Source organism: Lissotriton vulgaris, chromosome 9 (assembly GCF_964263255.1).
Source record: "Lissotriton vulgaris chromosome 9, aLisVul1.2, whole genome shotgun sequence".
Taxonomy (NCBI): Eukaryota; Metazoa; Chordata; class Amphibia; order Caudata; family Salamandridae; genus Lissotriton; species Lissotriton vulgaris.
In genome coordinates this window covers 246,105,440-246,122,762 of record NC_141697.1, presented here as the reverse complement: position 1 = coordinate 246,122,762, position 17,323 = coordinate 246,105,440, and the positions used below count along the sequence as shown (strand labels likewise).

Genomic DNA, 17,323 nt, shown 5'->3' with positions numbered 1-17,323 from the left:
ACTCGGACAAGACGGAAATCCTCATCCTGGGATCCTCACCCTCCGCCTGGGACGACTCCTGGTGGCCCCCGCCCTAGGCAGCGCACCCAAACCAACAGACCACGCACGCAACCTGGGCTTCATCCTGGACTCCTCCCTCTCCATGACCAGACAAGTCAACGCCGTCTCCTCGTCGTGCTTCAATATCCTGCGCATGCTACGTAAGATCTTCCGGTGGATCCCCACCGAGACCAGGAAGACGGTCACCCAGGCCCTCGTCACCAGCCGTCTGGACTACGGCAACACCCTCTACGCCGGAACCACCGCCAAACTCCAGGAGAGACTCCAGTGGATCCAGTACGCCTCAGCACGACTCATCCTGGACATCCCCCGTCGCAGCCACATCTCCGGACACCTGAGAGATCTGCATTGGCTCCCGGTCAACAAGAGAATCACCTTCCGTCTCCTCACCCACGCACACAAAGCCCTACACAGCCAAGGCCTAGGATAACTCAACAGCCGCCTCAACTTCTACGCTCCCAAACGCCAGCTTCGTTCGACCAGCCACGCCCTCGCCGCCGTCCCCCGCATCCGCAGAGCCACCACAGGGGGACGGTCCTTCTCTTACCTCGCCGCCAAGACATGGAACTCCCTCCCCACCCACCACCGCCTGACCCAGGACCACCTCGACTTCAGGAAGCAACTCAAGACCTGGTTGTTCGAGCAGTAGCGGATCCCCCCCTTCCCCCTTCGAGTAATGAAAAAATATAAATCCCCAGTGCGCAGTCGTGTGCATCAGCGTTTTCACACACAGTAAACAAATATGCGCTTTATTGACAGCCTGCCGTGCGCATCAGCGTATCGAATACATGATTTCAAATGCGGTGCCCTGCACATCGGCATTTCATAAGAAATGCCCCAATCCAAGATGGCGTTAGGATCACGTAGACTTGTGATGACGTCCGACACGCAGCCATGCACATTGGTGTCCCAAAATAAAATGGCAATTACAGGTGATGTCACTGCGTGATGATGGCGAATAATGAAGGGTCCCCTTGCTACTTCTCTTCCTGGCGTGACAAGCGCCAAGAGGAAAGGCAACTCACCACTCCTTCAGATGTCACCAGTCCATAGAAATGTTCAGGAGTAGTGTCCTGCTGTCAGGTGGCGAAAACAAACGGCTGCTGGATGAAGTTTGAGGCCAATTCCTCTGGCCCAAAGGCGGTAAAGCAGCATCAAATTCCTCGAAAGCGGTATTACTCAGTGTACATATGTTGAATCCATGCAGACTCAGATGCTCCTTAAATGCTCCAAATATCCAAAATGAGTTCACTAAACTGCAGAATACGCTGTAGTAAAGTGCTAAATACAAAAGAAGACTGTACCGCACCCATGCCATCAAAAAGGTAGCCAGCACCACTTCTAGCTCGTTGCCAGTGTGGAAATACAAAATACCGAAAGTTCAGGAGATTAAAATAGTTATTTTATTGGAGACTGCACGCTGCCTGCCTGTAAGTTAGGCAGCATAACGCCTCTATCCCTGAATTCCGGATAAGAACATAGCTCACAGTATAAATGGCACATGCCACAATTAATTAGGACTGGTATTTTTAGGCTTTAGGGTGGGTATGGGTTTTTGGTTGCCAAGGGTAATAAAAAGGGTTTAGGGTGGAAAGTTTTTTTTTTTTTAGTGTTTAGGGTGCATTTGGGTGTTAAGGTGTATGCATTTCTGCTGTAAGGATAGCTATATATACTTGCCTGTTACATTTTTACCATACATGCCTTCGAATACTGCGTCTGTTAGTTGCAAGGTCTTCAATAGATAGTGGTGAGCCACCTATATTAGGCAATCCACTATCCACAGGGCCTGAATTGTGTCGCATAGCGACCACATGAGGATGACATGGGCAATCTATACAAGTTTCTATAATAGGACCGACGTGGGGTTTCACACAGGGCACACAGTGTTGAAGGGGTTTTGCCCTGCCTTTGGTAGTCTGGATGGCCAAATTTATTGTACACCCACCCACCTTTTGGAGAGGCCCAGCCTTATGGCCGCCTTCAGTTACCCCCATAGGGGAGGTAGTATGCTGAGATCCCTCAAGTCAATCAACGTGAACCAGAACCTCAAAACGATTGGTGACGGGGATACTCTAAGCCCTGTTGCGCCATTGGGGTGTTCTATAGGGTGGGTCAGTTGTGGCAACGACAGTAAGGGGTGGGCATGTCTTGTATAGAAACTAACTTTATAAAAATAACCTAGTGGTAAAAGAGCAATTTTTGACTCTCCGGGTTCTGCACTGCTTCAAAAAGCAACTTTCGAACCATAGTAGTGTCTTTATAATTGATGACACAGTTCCCTCGACGATCTACTTGGCTTTGCGCAATCCACTCCACCCTGCTTGTGAAAATGATATTATGTGCCAATGAGACTGGAACGTTCTTATTTCTCACAAGCCAATTCAAACATTTGTTAGCTAGGCCTTCATGCGTTTCTCTCTGGCCCTCACAAAGCTCTGGGACCCTTGCAAAGATTGCCACATCGGGGTAGGATGCAGGGGGTTTATTAATGACGGAGTTTGTGTCTTTGTGCTTTTCCATCAGGTCAAGTCGCCCATTAGTACTTTCATGCTGGCAGTGTGGTTCCCCGCAATGACCCTATGCAATGCATTGTCTAACTGATGATGGTTTCTCTCTTGAGAATGATGGACATGCAGTATAAGAGGAACCTCTGTTATCACAACTCGAAGCAATGTGCCTATAAAACGTAGTAAGATTGATTGACACAGTTCCTCCTACTTCTGCGCTTTTGGAATATCTTTAAACATTTCCTCAATTGCCACCGCCAGAATCGGTGCAAGGTCCGTGCACAGAATAACCTTGACTCTATCAACCAGCTCCTCCAACAGTTAAGCCTTCCGGCTTGGTTGTAAGTCAAAACCGCTTCCAGCAATTGCCCAATGGAGCTGGAAAGAAACAGGGGTATAGGTAAAGAAGCAACTTTGGCTCCTGTCTTGTGTTGCTTGTTCCGCACTGTCCTCCTCGGTCTTTTGACTGTTTGTTAGAGTTCCTCATGGCATACCTCAGAAAGAGGAACCCCATTTTGTGCACTGGAGAGCTAGTTGAAAACCCCGTTTACCACGCTAATTTCTGCCTCCAGAGAACCAATTGTAGCAACTGGCTCAAGTAAACCTGTTGTTAATTGTGTAGGCGCCCGTGAGCCCAAGAATAGTCTTCTCTCCGCCAGCTCAGTTTTGGTTAATACAACCCTTTTGCCCTCTGCAGCAACTAGTCTATTGATGTGGGTTTAGCTGGAGGGGTAACCCCCAAGGGCCCTCCAACACACTTACATTTGCCCATGAGTCCCTCACTAAGTTATAAACTGCTCACGACTGAGGTCGATCTACAGTGTAATAAATACATTCCTTGTTTGGATACCAACCGATAAGATGTGAGTGGTTTTCTAAAACAAAATGAGGAAAAACGCACTCCCCTAAGTCACACAGATGCTAGTGGGGGCCGGCGTAGCCTCATTCGGTCTCGAATTGGCGCAGACGGACTTGCCTTTGGCCTAGGCATGTCCTAGATGCAAACCGCACTGCGGGATGAACTGCGTTCTCAAGTAGCACTAGGTTGATGGCTAGATTGGTCTTGGGTGTGGCTCCCAATGAGCATTCTAGGACTTGTAGTTCCCAGCGGCTGTTCCAGCTGGTACCTAACCAGATCTCAGCAGTAGAAGGAATTATGCTTCCCCCACACGGTGGTCCTGTAAAATGGCTGCCCAGGCGAGCCCAAGTGACGCAAGCGCAACAGCCTGGACAGCACGGGACTGCGGCGTGCTTAAGTAGTGTTGAGTTGATTTGATAGCTTGGTCTCGGGTGAGGCTACCAATGAAGATTCTGGGACTGGTAGTCCCCATCGGCTGTAGGCTGAAGCAGGGCTTCCCGCTGGTGCTTCCCCAGATGTCAACAGTAGGAGGAAGAATGCGGCCCCCACACTGTGGTCCTGAAAAATGGCTGATCAAGTGAGCCCCAGTGACAAAAACTAGTCCGCCAATATCCTATAAATGTTTGCGAGCCTAGGTACCACAAACTTATATTCATTATGTACTCCCTGTTCCTGAAGGTCACGCAAAAAGCCTCACCTGTGCCTCATACCCCTCATCGACTGTCTTGTTATTTTATCCTGTTAACACTCATTCAGTCCATTGCTGTATCTCTGTGTGCTGAACATCTGCTATATCTGTATTTGTATCAACTGCATCTTGTCTCCTTCATGTTCCAGTGTGGTGACACTTAACTCCTGGTACTAACAATAGCAGATAAATGAGGAATGTTGCCAATTTTTGCCACATGAATTGTTGTAGCTGCTGAAAGAGTAACACACTCACCATTTACTTACACTGTAGTTTGAAATCTTAATTGTTTTGTTTTCTAGATTATTGCTTTTGATGAACTGAAGACTGATTACAAGAACCCTATAGACCAGTGTAATACCCTCAACCCTGTAAGTCATTGAACAGTTTTTCATGTGCATTTGCTAACGATTTTAACATGTCTTAACTTTTCGTGCCTTTTTTTTATATGAATCAATATTGGTTTTCAATACTAACATCTCACTGTGAAAACAATAAACTCTGATTAAGTACTTTCTTTATGATCTTGTCAGCTGTCACACTAACATTCGTCTTTCAATCTGCTTTTTACATTGTCGGCTCAAAGACAGTTGAAAAGCTCAAAAAGATTAAAAGAGTCAAAATTGCACTCAAGGTGTGTACAGCTTTTAAGTTCTTTTTTTACATGCAACCATTAAATATGTGTTTTGTTAGGAACATCTGTTTCCCTGCGTGAACCTGTTTTGTAAAGTGTGCTTCTTCATCTGCCTGCCGAGGCATATTTCAGCATCACGAATGTTCTTATTTTGCAGACATTTTTATTTTGCTTGCCTTCAAGAGAAATTTGGGAAAGCTGTTATATGCTTACAATTGGTATGTAGATACTGAATTAAAAATAAGCAGGTGTGTAATCTTGTTAAAGGCATTTTGGAAAATACTGCACTGCATCTGACAGATTTCCCTGCTTAAGACCTGTATATTCTTTGCATTACTTCTAATATGGTTAGGAGTGAGTGCGAGCATCGATGTTTGCACTGTCCCAACCATTAAAGAAGCTCACAAAAGCATTAAAAAAAACTCATTGGTCTGCATGTTTTAAAATAGTTTCTGGCAATGAATGGCGCAACTTTTGCATGTTTCAAGCAAAATAATTTGTCTTATTTGAAATGTGAAGTTCAAAAGATCACAGTATTGTTAGTATTTTTAAAGCCAACCTTGTTATGATTTCTGCAAGTGTGGTAAAATGCAGTTGGTGATCAGTGCTGTGTTGTTGCCTTCCAAGTTGGGGAAAGTTTTAAAACTGGCTGAATTGCATTTATTCATGAATTACAATGTATTTATTTTTGTTTTTCGGTAGCTGTGAAAATGTTTTTGCATATTCACCTATAAAAGTGGCAACTATTTTGGTGAGAAACTGATTTTAAATGGTTGTTATGCCCATCCCTACCGTCCTAATATTTTCTTCCACAGTTATTTTTAATTTCCATCAGAGAAGTTAATTGATGTGTGTACATTGTTCTACATCAAGCACACTGTAGAATCTTACTTTGTGTTTTTTTAATCACAGAAAGACGTTTTTTAAAATGAGTCTTGCAATACTTACATGAATACATTTTCGGCTCCATTCTCACAAAGCAAACTAGAAAACAAGATGCTTCAATGTTTAATATCCCAGTTTCTACATTTATATTTGATTTCAAAGTTTGGTGTTCTTAAATATATGAATTAGTGCTAAAACATGAAGTCTTTGTTTTAAAGATTTTAATTTGCTTACCATGTATGCGTTAAAATCTATTTTAATTAATAGTTCGTTACTGCTGTTTGCATGTCATTTGAAATATGGGTGTATTAAGTATAAGACAACCTCTCAACTAGTAATGAATGTGAAAAGTATAAATGTTAATTATCACTTGTACACGTTTCCTAAGAATGAATCGGTGTGTCTATGTGAAATTGATAGTATCGGTATCGCACCAATTGCACTTGCTATTTTTCTGTCTATGAGCTATCTTTGACCAAGATACGTTTCTATTCTGCAGAAATACTTGAATATATTCAGTTCTAGAATAGTTCTTGTTAAGGTGTTTCTAGACAGCTTACATTATTCATATATGTAGAATGCAACTATCTGCAAAATTTCAAATGCTTTAACAATAGCTCTTCAAAAGGTTTAAAATGCAATTTATAGCTTTGCTGTGTATACATATTAACTACCCAGCCAATATTCAATTGTTCTTATGTAAGTTATAAAGCCTCTTACTTTACTGTCATTCATAACACCCAAAAATGATATTTTATGATCACCTGTTGATTCATTATTTAGCACTTTGTCATCCAAGCCTCAAAGTGCTTCAATAACTGATGTTATTTTCACTTAATTCAATGGCACCTCAGAGTTACTAGAGCCTGCGCCGATCTGCCATTATTCAAACCTGTACCTATGAAGCTTCTGATGGATTTCTGCAGGAGATTTGTTAGTTTCCTGGTCATACAAACCATCAGGGCTGGATCCCAGAGGCTGTATACTCTCTACGCTGTGGAAGTCAATAATTGTTGATGGTTCCTTAAAAAGAAGGAAAACTGTGACCATTTCCCTAACTAAAAGCAGTTCTCATTGCAATAAAGACAGTGCACACAAAAACGTGCCCCATAAACCCTGCAGAGGTACATGAACTGAGACACGAATTGTAGTATCTACCTCGTAATTTCTGCCTTCTCATTGCCTAAAACACTCTCCGATGGCAGACGAAGACAAACCGAATAAGCTGAGAATTTCTGACCACACACACTAACTGACTTTATTTGTTATCATTAGCATATGTAAACAATGATCAACCTTTTTGTTTTGTGAACAATACGTTGTTAAAATTAAAACAATTATTTGAAGGCTGAAAATATTTCTGATTTGGCCAGCAATGCAGAATAGGAGAGTCTGCATCTATAAACCAGGTATTTTGTACATCAACACATAATGTTTCATGCTACGTACATTTTCTGCCCTCAGAATTTGGAGCATGGAAGAAAAGCGGCTTAGGCTAACTTGAATTGAGAGTGGTCAGGTTTGCTTTCAATGCCCATCTTTTACAGGGTGAGGAGTCTTCGCCTTCATCATAACATACAGCGGAGCCTCAGACTAAATCAAACAGGTTCACACTCATTAATGAAGCTTCTACATTGTGGCATTGGGCCAGAGAGAATCCCATTTACATTAGTAGAACAACTTCTGGGAAAAGCATTAGGTAGATGGGTGTAGAAAGATGACATTCAGGGAAGAGAGCTAAATGAAAATGTCATGAAGGATATGGGCTAGAAGTTATCTGTTCAGGCGCCTTCAGATTTGGGACACAGACTGCTATGCAAATGATGTTGCAGTTTTAATTTTGACCCAGAAAGTAATCTGGTTAGCCCAACATGAAAGCTAAAAATAAGCAGTGACATTTGCAATTGTTGTACTTTGTACATTTAACTCATAAATATTGAAAATGTATGCCTGTGCTTTAGATGACACCTTAACTTCCTAGGGTGCAAACAATAGTGATCATAGGTATTTACATCACACCAGTAATGGCGCTCCTCCTTCCATTGTAAATTGCAAAGTTGCTTTTATCACATCTAAAGTAATCGTACAGAGGCAGCACCTGTACATGATTACAGGGCACTGCTCATGGAGGGTGCTGGCTTTGGAGCCTCTAATTATCCAACCAGGATCCTTTAAATTGCCTGCAAACGAAATGAAAGTGTTGCAGATGCTTAGGAAGTGTAAAACCTATGATTCTAGCAAAATAACACTTGCTCCAGTGTGTTGAGCTAGATATGATGCGTCTACCCTAGTTTTTCCACAGCCCAGGAACAAGATTCGGTAACTGGATGCTACAGCCCTGTTGGCTTAGAACCTGCAGGGCTATTACTTAAAGTAATGAAACTCAAATGCTTTCATACCAAATGAACATGAGCCCTTCATATGCCAGCGGTAATGTTTTAAGAGGACTAATAACTAGTTCCCAAAGTCGTGATGCGCAGTTAACTGCGAAGTTGGAGATATAGTAGTCTATATGCGGCACTGGATTGACCTGAGGCTTTAAACTGCTATACCCAAGGTTCCTGTTCCTCAGTTTAGACTACTGGGGCCTGCTTAGAGTGGAAGGAAATCCAGGTCTTCAGCAACGCCAAACGTTAACACCAATGTCTCAAAATTGACTAGGTTTTTCTGTTAGCATGGGCTCCCATTGGACAGGAGGCGCTTGCAAGGCTAACCATGTCATCAATAGGGCCTGGCGAACAAAGATGTATGGATTGTGTTACAAACACAACTTCGCAACATTATGCTTGTATACCATAAGTGCTAAGGGAATGCTTCTAATGGTTCCTGAATGTGGGCCTCTGACTGCTGTAGAGGGGGGAAACACTCCGTCTCTCTCAGGCTGATAAGTGGCAAATAAGGGCTACTACAGAGTCAGTGATAGTATGTCTGTGTTAGGGATCCAGGTTTTAATTGTGCTCTAATCCTCTTAATGCACCGAAGCACTTAGTTCGGACTGCTGGGAGGTAAGATCTTTATGGCTCTTGGGCATCTCGCTTTCTGAAGACGTCTGCATAATCTACACTCCACCTGGTCAGCTTCTCTGCTTTTCTCTCCAGTCATTACTGCCTCTCCATTCTACCAGTCAAAGCAGCAGAACCAAACTACAGATCCTATACTTGTTCTCAGCCGTCGGGGGTGGGGCGGGGGGGGAAGCAAGAGGTAGAGTCACTGCATGTCTCTCTTTAGCAGAGATGGGTAGTTTTTATTCTACTTTGGTGGCCCTGGTGAAAAGCCAGTCCATAGTCTACAGCCCATTAAAAATTAACCCCCCCCTTTCAACGTGCAAAGTACATCTTCTGAGCTTCTTCCTTCTTCCAAGGCTTTTGCAGAACAGGGGAAAAGGACTACAGAGGCATACATATTTGGCTAGATGGGACTGACACTCCAAAACAACTGAACCCACCCTGGCGAAAGGAGCCTCCGTATGTATTGCAGAGCATATATGCTTGGTCATGTAGGAAAATTATTTTTCGTCAATGGCACTGTTTTCCCCACACCTTGTGCCCCAGCTCACCAGACACTCCATGAATCTGAACGGAGAGCACTTGGGACAGGAATAGATAAGACAATACAAAGAAGTACCAGGCACTCATGGTGTCCTCCTTAACCCACCTTCACGCAACACACATGAATGATGCTCCACACTTGTGCACAGACTAAACATACCATTGAGATAAAGTAAGGACCACAGTTACGAGAGCTTGTGAATTTTATAGAGGACTGCTGGTACACCTTCACCACTTCAGGGATCTCTGTGTGCTCTATTATGAGGGGGCAGAAGTCACACTTTGTTAGGGCTAGAAGTACTATTTAGGTGGACAGTAGGCCATTGTGCTCTGCTATTGAATATCTATAAAATCATGGAGCAGCTCTGGTGGATCACAAATTTGTCAAGCCCTCCTGTGTTGCTCTTAGTATTTTGAGGTCCCACTCTATAGATCCCCCCCCCCCCCCCCCCACCCCCCTAACCATCATAATCCAGCTTGTACCCCTGACCTAAGAGACTGACTTGATGTGTATCTGGTATCTTGACTTTTATTTTTGTCCATAATGGTACTCTGATCAAATGTGTGTGCAGAGGCCTAGATTTGTTCCTGTTTAGGTAAGGTCCAGGACGTGTCCTGGGGTATGAAGGGACGCAACAAGCATAACCTCATAGTGGACATATTACTACTGCTCCTGTCCAGGCTTAAGCACATAAAGCTGTGGCTGCATTCTACTGAGCGTGGCTTACTGGCCTCCTTGTATACAGTTCTACTTTGTGAATGACCAGAACCTTGCACTGACATTCTGTGTGCATGTAGAGTATGTGTTCATGGGTATACTGTGTGCAGCACATTTGTAATAGTAGAACTATGTGTGTGTTTGAGTATTAAAGCCACTGAGATCCATTTTGGATGCCCTTGGTATAGCATGGCGCAAGATAGAGGGTGACACTGAAGTGATGGAGATAGGAATTTTATGTATGTTATTTATTTAGTATTTTATAGAGCGCAAACTTGACCTGTTAGAGTATTGGAGCGCTCTACAGGGATAACGGGTTGTATACAAGTATGAAATATTAAAAGGGAAAAAACATAAGTAGGGGTAGAAGGAAGTGAAACATTTGGAGAATAACAGGGTGTATACAATGTTCCAATCATAATTCAGAGAAATCTAGCAATTACATTTGTGGGAGTACAAGGTCAGTGTAAGATGGAAAGCAGCCAGACAGACCAAACTCTAACTGCAACAAAAAATAAGCAAAGCCACTGAGCGGTGTGTGCAATTCATGAATTATGGGAGACACTTGCCCATTAGGAAGGTTTTGGCTTCCTTTTTAAATATTGACAGAGAGGGAATTCTTCTGATGGAAGACGGCAGCGAGTTCCAGATTCTTGGTGCGGCTCCAGAGAAAGCACAATTGTACGTTTTTTTTTTTTTCCTTTTGGAAGCGGGGTGGCTGGAGCACAAAGTCTCTGGCAGATCGGGAGTTTCTGTCTCCTCCAGAAACCAGGATTTCTGGGCGAGATATGCAGTGGATTTCGTGTGTAGCGCTTTGTGGGTGATACATGCCAGTTAGAGTTGGATTCTGGCTTCAAGAGGAAGCCAATTCAGAGCCTTCAGATGCAGTTGAATTTGTTTGAGCCTGTTTAGAGTCTGTCGGCGTTGAGGCAAGCTTTTAGGAGTGCCGTGGAGATCTTGGGCAAGCCTGAAAGGATTGAGCATCCGTATTAGATTCTGGAGATAACTAATGCCTGGGCTGCCATTTCTAGGTCTGATTCAGAAAAGGGTGTGGTGATGAACAGAGTGTCTGAATTAAGCAGACCACTCTTACCCAGTCCAAAGATCAGGGCTTGATCCATCACAGTTTTTTAGCTCACTGCACCATCCCAGCTCAGAACCTGGCTACATGCAAATTAGTCTGTTCCTGTCCCAGTGCATGATGGGAACAGGGCAAACGAAACTACCAAGCCAATTCTTACACTGGGAAGGAAACCAGCTTCCGGGGACCGGTTTCTGGCATTTCAGCCGTCGTCGGCCCGGCTTGCTTGAATCCTGATGGTGAGCTAAAAACGGTGATGGATCAAGCCCTGATCTTTGGACTGGGTAGGAGTGATCTGCTTAATTCAGATACTCTGTCCATCACCACCCCCTTTTCTGAATCGTTTTGTCCACCATAAGCGTGGAAGGGTATACTCAGATGTGAGTCCCTTGCTCACTGCACCATCAGGATTCAAGCAAGCCGGGCCGAAGACGGCTGTAATGCCAGAAACCGGTCCCCGGAAGCTTGTTTCCTTTCCAGTGAAAGAATTGGCTTGGTAGTTTGGTCTGCCCTGTTCCCATGGTGCACTGGGCCAGGGACAGACTAATTTGCATGTAGCCAGGTTCTGAGCTGGGATGGTGCAGTGAGCTAAAAAACGGTGATGGATCAAGCCCTGATCTTTGGACTGGGTAGGAGTGATCTGCTTAATTCAGATACTCTTTCCATCACCACCCCCTTTTCTGAATAATTTCTAGGTCTGAGGCATCAAGAAAAGGTTTTAGTTTCCTCAGGTAGCTCAGTTGAAACCTGGCAGTTTTAGCCATGGAGTTGATGTGGTCTCGCATATTCAGGTTGCTGTCTAGGATTATTACAAGAGATTTCGCACATTCCACTGTGGTCGGTGTGCAGTTTAGTGCTGTGATCTACTTGGTCCATTCCCGAATGTCAGTGTTACTTTTAGGGGAGAAATTTGAAGGAACTCTGTTTTTTGTGCATTTAGTTTGAGCTAGTTGCATGCAAGCCATTGAACAGTCCGCTTTATGGCCTCATTCAAAGAGTAGATCTCCTCTAGAGATGAGATTTTGATATAGATCTGGGTATCATCAGCATACATGTTGAAGGAGATGTTGGCGGTACGTAGTAATTCAGCTAACGGTTCAATGTAGAGATTGAAGAGGGTTGGGGAAATAGTTGATCCTTGGGGGACTCTGATCTTTATCGGGGAAGGAGCAGATAGATTATCTTTGACTAAGACTGTCTGGGTGCGGTTCCGAAGGAAGGATCTAAACCATTCGAGAACGGTTCCTCTTACTCCCATCCTGAATTTGAGGAGTTCAAGTAGTTTCTCGTGATTGACTGTGTCGAATGCCGAGGATAAATCCAGTAGACTTAGGAGACGTGTTTTGCCTTGGTCAAGGGCTTGAAGAGCATCGTCCACAATATGGAGAATAGGAATGCATTTAGAAGTTCCATGAAGACTTTGACAGCAGGGGATTGTGAACTACTGTTTGGTTAATGGTAGGGTTGACGGGTGAGAGAGCTATTTCTCTATTGTAAGTTGAGGAAGTTTCCAGGTCAGGCCTGCGCTTGTCTCTCCCTGATCACTGTTCAGGAAAGCGTATGACTGCTACACTTCTTTTTGTCCGTGTTGTTGGTATTCCAGCTTGGAAACAGCCCCATTTCTACCTCCTGTGAGAAGCATCACTTTACACAAAGGCTGGGTTTAGAGAGCAGCTTAAGAAGGGCACTTAAACTAGAACAACCTATAATGACTTCTAAAGTTTGATACAATGGATCTACATCCCATGTCTGATCAAGCATTGGCATAGCCAATAGGTCTCGCCTTTAGGACCTTATAAGTGTTTAGTTATCCAGCACAATATCCTTGGTGCAACAACATCAAGTGTTGCATGGCTGACCACTTATAAAATCCCAAAGGTGAGACCTATTGGCTATGCCAATGCTGGTTTTTTATGTTTCCACCGTATTTAGGGCCTGGTGGTTGTGTCATCAATGGAATGATGCCTAACTGCTCAGTAATTCCATTTCCTTCTTAAGTTATGATTCCTTGAGGATCAAATGCATATTTATCAAAAAAATTGGCACAAAAAAATATAAAACCTCTGTAATATCGAAGTTATTTGAGAAAACCTAAGTAATCAAGGGGATAATTTTTAAAAAGGAATACAGATTTAGAGGGTTGGGCGGAGCTTGCCAGCGTCGATGGTGGACGCATAAGCGCGAGGCTCCTCACCATCACCCGTACAAAATCCTGTAAACGATCCTGTTTCTGACTCGGCCGAACAGTAAAAGAACCGGGAGTCACCTACGGAACCCCCGCTGTTACATTGGTGAAGATTGCAGCTCGCGGAGACACCCAAGACTGACGGAGACAGGTGCACCCTGCTAACGCTGGAGTAGGCCGAAGATCCCGGCCTCTCCTGAGCCGCGATCCGCCGTGCGTCACTCAGCGTGCGGGCGAAGGTAAGACCTGCGTTCGGGGGGCTGCGGAAGCTTGGGAAAGATACCCCGGAGCCGCACCTTGCTGCCAGCCTCACGCGCGCCTGAGGAGTGAAAACGCTAGCTACTGACGGTGGGTGTGGCAGTCCCCGGAAACAGCGCACGGAGCCCGGGAGAGCGGTCGCGGGCGCACCGACCGGAAGCGCCCAGAGCATTGGAGTAGCGTTGAAGTCCCCCCTGGTACCTGGGTGCAGCGGTCGAGAAGTGAGGCGAGCGGACAGGAGGAACTAGGCGGGGAGCATCCCGGAGGTGCACTTTGGATACTGGCGACCCCCTTGCTCTGGACTCTCTCTATTGCTGCGGAGTGGGAGGCGGGCATCCCGGGGAGCGAACGGCGATCGTCCCAGACACGTGGCACGAGGGGCATTGAGCGGGCGCAGTGCAGAGAGCCCAAGGACTTCTCCTGACGGGCGATCGTGCATGGTGAAGCACTATTCGGGACACAGTCACAGTGGTTCCGGTGGCTCCCCCCTTCCTCCATAGAATTGGACGCGGCTACCTGATTTCAAGCCCCAGCGAGAAGGCACCTGCCGGCGCAGTGGCCCAGGAGAAGCTGAGGGAGTCCCGAGGGTGGAGAGCTATATTGCACTGAGTGTATGCTGAAGCTCGACGGAGCGCAGGACTGATAGCGGCGACCCCAGGTTAGGAACCACCTGTAGAGATACCGAAGGGCAGGTCTCCCCAACCCCCGCCAGGCAAAAATGGGCAAAGGGGATAGAACACAGCCTAAACTATCGTTTGATCAACGCCGGCAGAAGGAGCCGGAGACACGTGCAGAGGCGACACCACCGCGAGGTGGAGAACCGGGCGGAGCGTTGTGTGCGGAGATTAAGGACATGCTGACCACAATGGAAAAAGGGCTACAGGAAGGCATGACGGCGATTGGTTCCAAAATTGATGCGCTTTCATATCGCATGGACGGCATGTCCGAGAGGATAGACAAGCATGCGGAAAGGTTGGACATGTCGGAGAGGCGGTTAACTGAAGCCGAGGAGGCACAAACAGAATGGGACAAAGACCGCAAACAATTCGGCAGACTGCTCCAGGTCATCCAGGGCAAGTCCGAGGATTTGGAAGCGCGTTCGAGGCGCTCGAACATTCGAATCACTGGTGTGGCCGAAACGACGCAAACTGGTAAGATGGAGCTATTCGTCGAGAAGCTGCTTGTCACCCTCCTGGGGGAAGGCGTCTTTTCGCCCATGTTCATAGTGGAACGCGCGCACCGCACGCTGGGCCCACGCCCGGGGGCCAATCCCAGGCAGATAATTACGAAACTGCTTTATTACAGGGACAGAGACGCGGCACTGAGAACGGCTCGGGAGAAAGGGAGGCTACAGCATGAGGGCATGGACATATCGCAGTACCCGGACTTCACGGCGAAGGTACAGGAGGAGAGGAGGCACTTCGCCCCGTACAAGCAACAGCTCCGGGATCTTGGCCTAGACTACGCCATGATGTACCCGGCGAGGCTCCGCATCAACAGACAGGGGCACTCGCACTTCTTCACGGACCCTAAAGAACTACAGAAATCGCTGAAGGTGTGGGCCAAAGAACAGAGAAGCAGCCCGAGGAGCCAAGCTGGGGAGGCAGAGCACAACAACGACCTCGATGAACAAGACTAGGTGGACAGTACAACGACGTGTGGAACAGCGACGGAAATCATCCTGAACGTTCAAGTCCGGAGACCCTTCAGAATACTGGACTACGCCGCACTGCGCACATGTGCTGACAGAGACTATGCTGGGTGAGACCTTTCTCTGCTGTTTCAACACTGCTGAGGGGGTGCAATGTTAGACAATTGGGAGACATGAGACCCGATTAGCACGCAGTGCCACCTCCGCCGAAATGGAACATTGATAAGTCTTTGTACAGGGGCTGGGTGAGAGGGGACTCCATTTAGCGAGTTGCTAGGAAACACACATGGCCATAGTTAGCACGGATGGGAGGGGTGATGGTGCAGGGGCAGGTTCATTTGATACTTCCGTAGAGACAACCTGAAAGAGCAGGACTTCAGGAAATGTTTGGCGACCTCTGCCCTAGCGCTGTCAGCACTTTTGGTCCATGTTGGGCCCTGTTTGGGGATGGGTTACGGAAGCTTTAAGGGGAGGAGGGGGGAGGGAGGCAGGGGACTCGGTCTGACCAGGTTGGGGGAGGTCAGCTGTGAGTGGAGGGGGGGGGATTGGATTTTCTGTTGTTGTTCATTTCTGGAGGGGGGGGGGGATTCAGCGGAAGTGAGGGAGGCTCAGGAATTGTTGGTTGTTTTGCTCAGGCTGGGGGCTCTAGATCGTTTGAGCGCTGGCATGCTAGTACGTGCTCACCGAGAAAGACAATACATGTATGGGGGCCCGAATAGCGATGACATGTTTACGCCTCTACACAGTGTGGATATAGTCTTGAATAGCAGGTATACACAAGTGCGACCTAGGATAGGTCTATCCATTGTAATGGAGGCTGGGGCAGATTGGGTCCGCACTGTAATGATTCTGAGGGAGGGGGATCCTAAGAGACTGCTGTTGAAGCTCCCCGCGATAGGGTACCACTGTGAGTATGGCTGAAGAGCTACTCGGAAGTTCGGCAGAGGCAGCCGAGTCCTTTAAAGCCACGACCTGGAACGTTAGGGGGCTTAATGATTACCGCAAGCTTCGCAAAGTGTTACACTACCTACAGAGACATCAGGTAGACCTGTTGTTACTACAGGAAACGCATTTGCCTCACAATTGCAAGATGCTCTCCACAAGGGGGCTGTTGGGTAATATCACACATGCAGGCTTCACAACGCACTCCAAAGGTGTCCGTACGTGGGTAAACCCTAAGTCCAAATTGCAACTTTCGCTACTGAATGCTGACCCGGAGGGCAGGTATGTGCTGTCCAGGTGTGTGGGTAAAGGTCATGACCTTATAGTGATGAATGTGTATGGCCCCAATTATGATTCACCGGACTTCTATGCTACAGTAGCCAGACACTGTGCAGGGTTGGGAGCCTCTAGAATGCTGTGGGGGGGCGATTTTAACCTGGTCTTCAATCCAGAGCTGGACAGATCCGCAGGGCCCCCTAGACGGCCGGCAGCTGCCGCTTTACAAATGCAGGCCGAGATGGTATCATTGGATTTGGTGGACGTCTGGAGGGATTGACACCAGGGCAGAGGGGGATACACACACTACTCAGCTTACCAGAATATACACACCAGAATAGATTACTGGCTGGCCACACACTCCCTACTACAGTTGGTGCGAACCTGCAAGATATTACCGCGCACCCTGTCGGATCACTCCCCGTTATTGCTAATACTCGACTCTCCGAAACGTAGAATCCTTCCATTCACATGGCGCCTCCCCCCTTATTCGCTCCTGGACGAGGTGTTTAGAGGGGAACTGGGAGAGGAGATAGATAAGTTTTTTGAAATGAATGTAGGTACGGTGGACAGTTTCTAAACTGTATGAGAAGCATTCAAAGTCTGCATCAGGGGAGTCGCGATGGCTAAACACTCCAGTGTACTAAACGCTATAAGACAGAGGTTGACACATTTGGAGAGACAGATAGCGGACCTGGAGAGGCAACAACTAGAGAGTATAGTGGCAGTTGAATTTAGGGAACTCCAGGAGTTGCTCAAAGAATTTAATGAAGAGGCAGACAGGGAAGTACGTCACATGGGCAAGTACGCAACTGCACGCACATATGGGGAGGGGGAGCGCCCAGGCTCCCTTTTGGCCAAAATAGTGAGAGGCGGCAGACGACAGCAAGCGGTGACTGAACTGGAGTCAGAAGCAGGTGTGTGACTCACGGAGGAGGGAGAGATTTTGGCAGAGTTCCAAAGCTTTTACTCGGGTCTATACACCACTAAGCTATCCGGGGTGGAGGAGCAGATAGATAGCTACTTGAGTT

The 17,323-nt window shown here is 46.5% G+C and overlaps 1 protein-coding gene across 1 annotated transcript in view; it reads left to right on the top strand.

Moving 5' to 3' along the window:
* The window catches only part of CNIH1 (cornichon family member 1), a 122,979-nt gene that overhangs the window by 39,371 nt on the left and 66,285 nt on the right, over window positions 1–17,323 (top strand). The window contains exon 2 of the mRNA XM_086937434.1: window positions 4,417–4,485. Within this exon, the coding sequence (XP_086793560.1) occupies window positions 4,417–4,485 (69 nt within the window). The remainder of the gene's footprint in view (window positions 1–4,416; window positions 4,486–17,323) is intronic.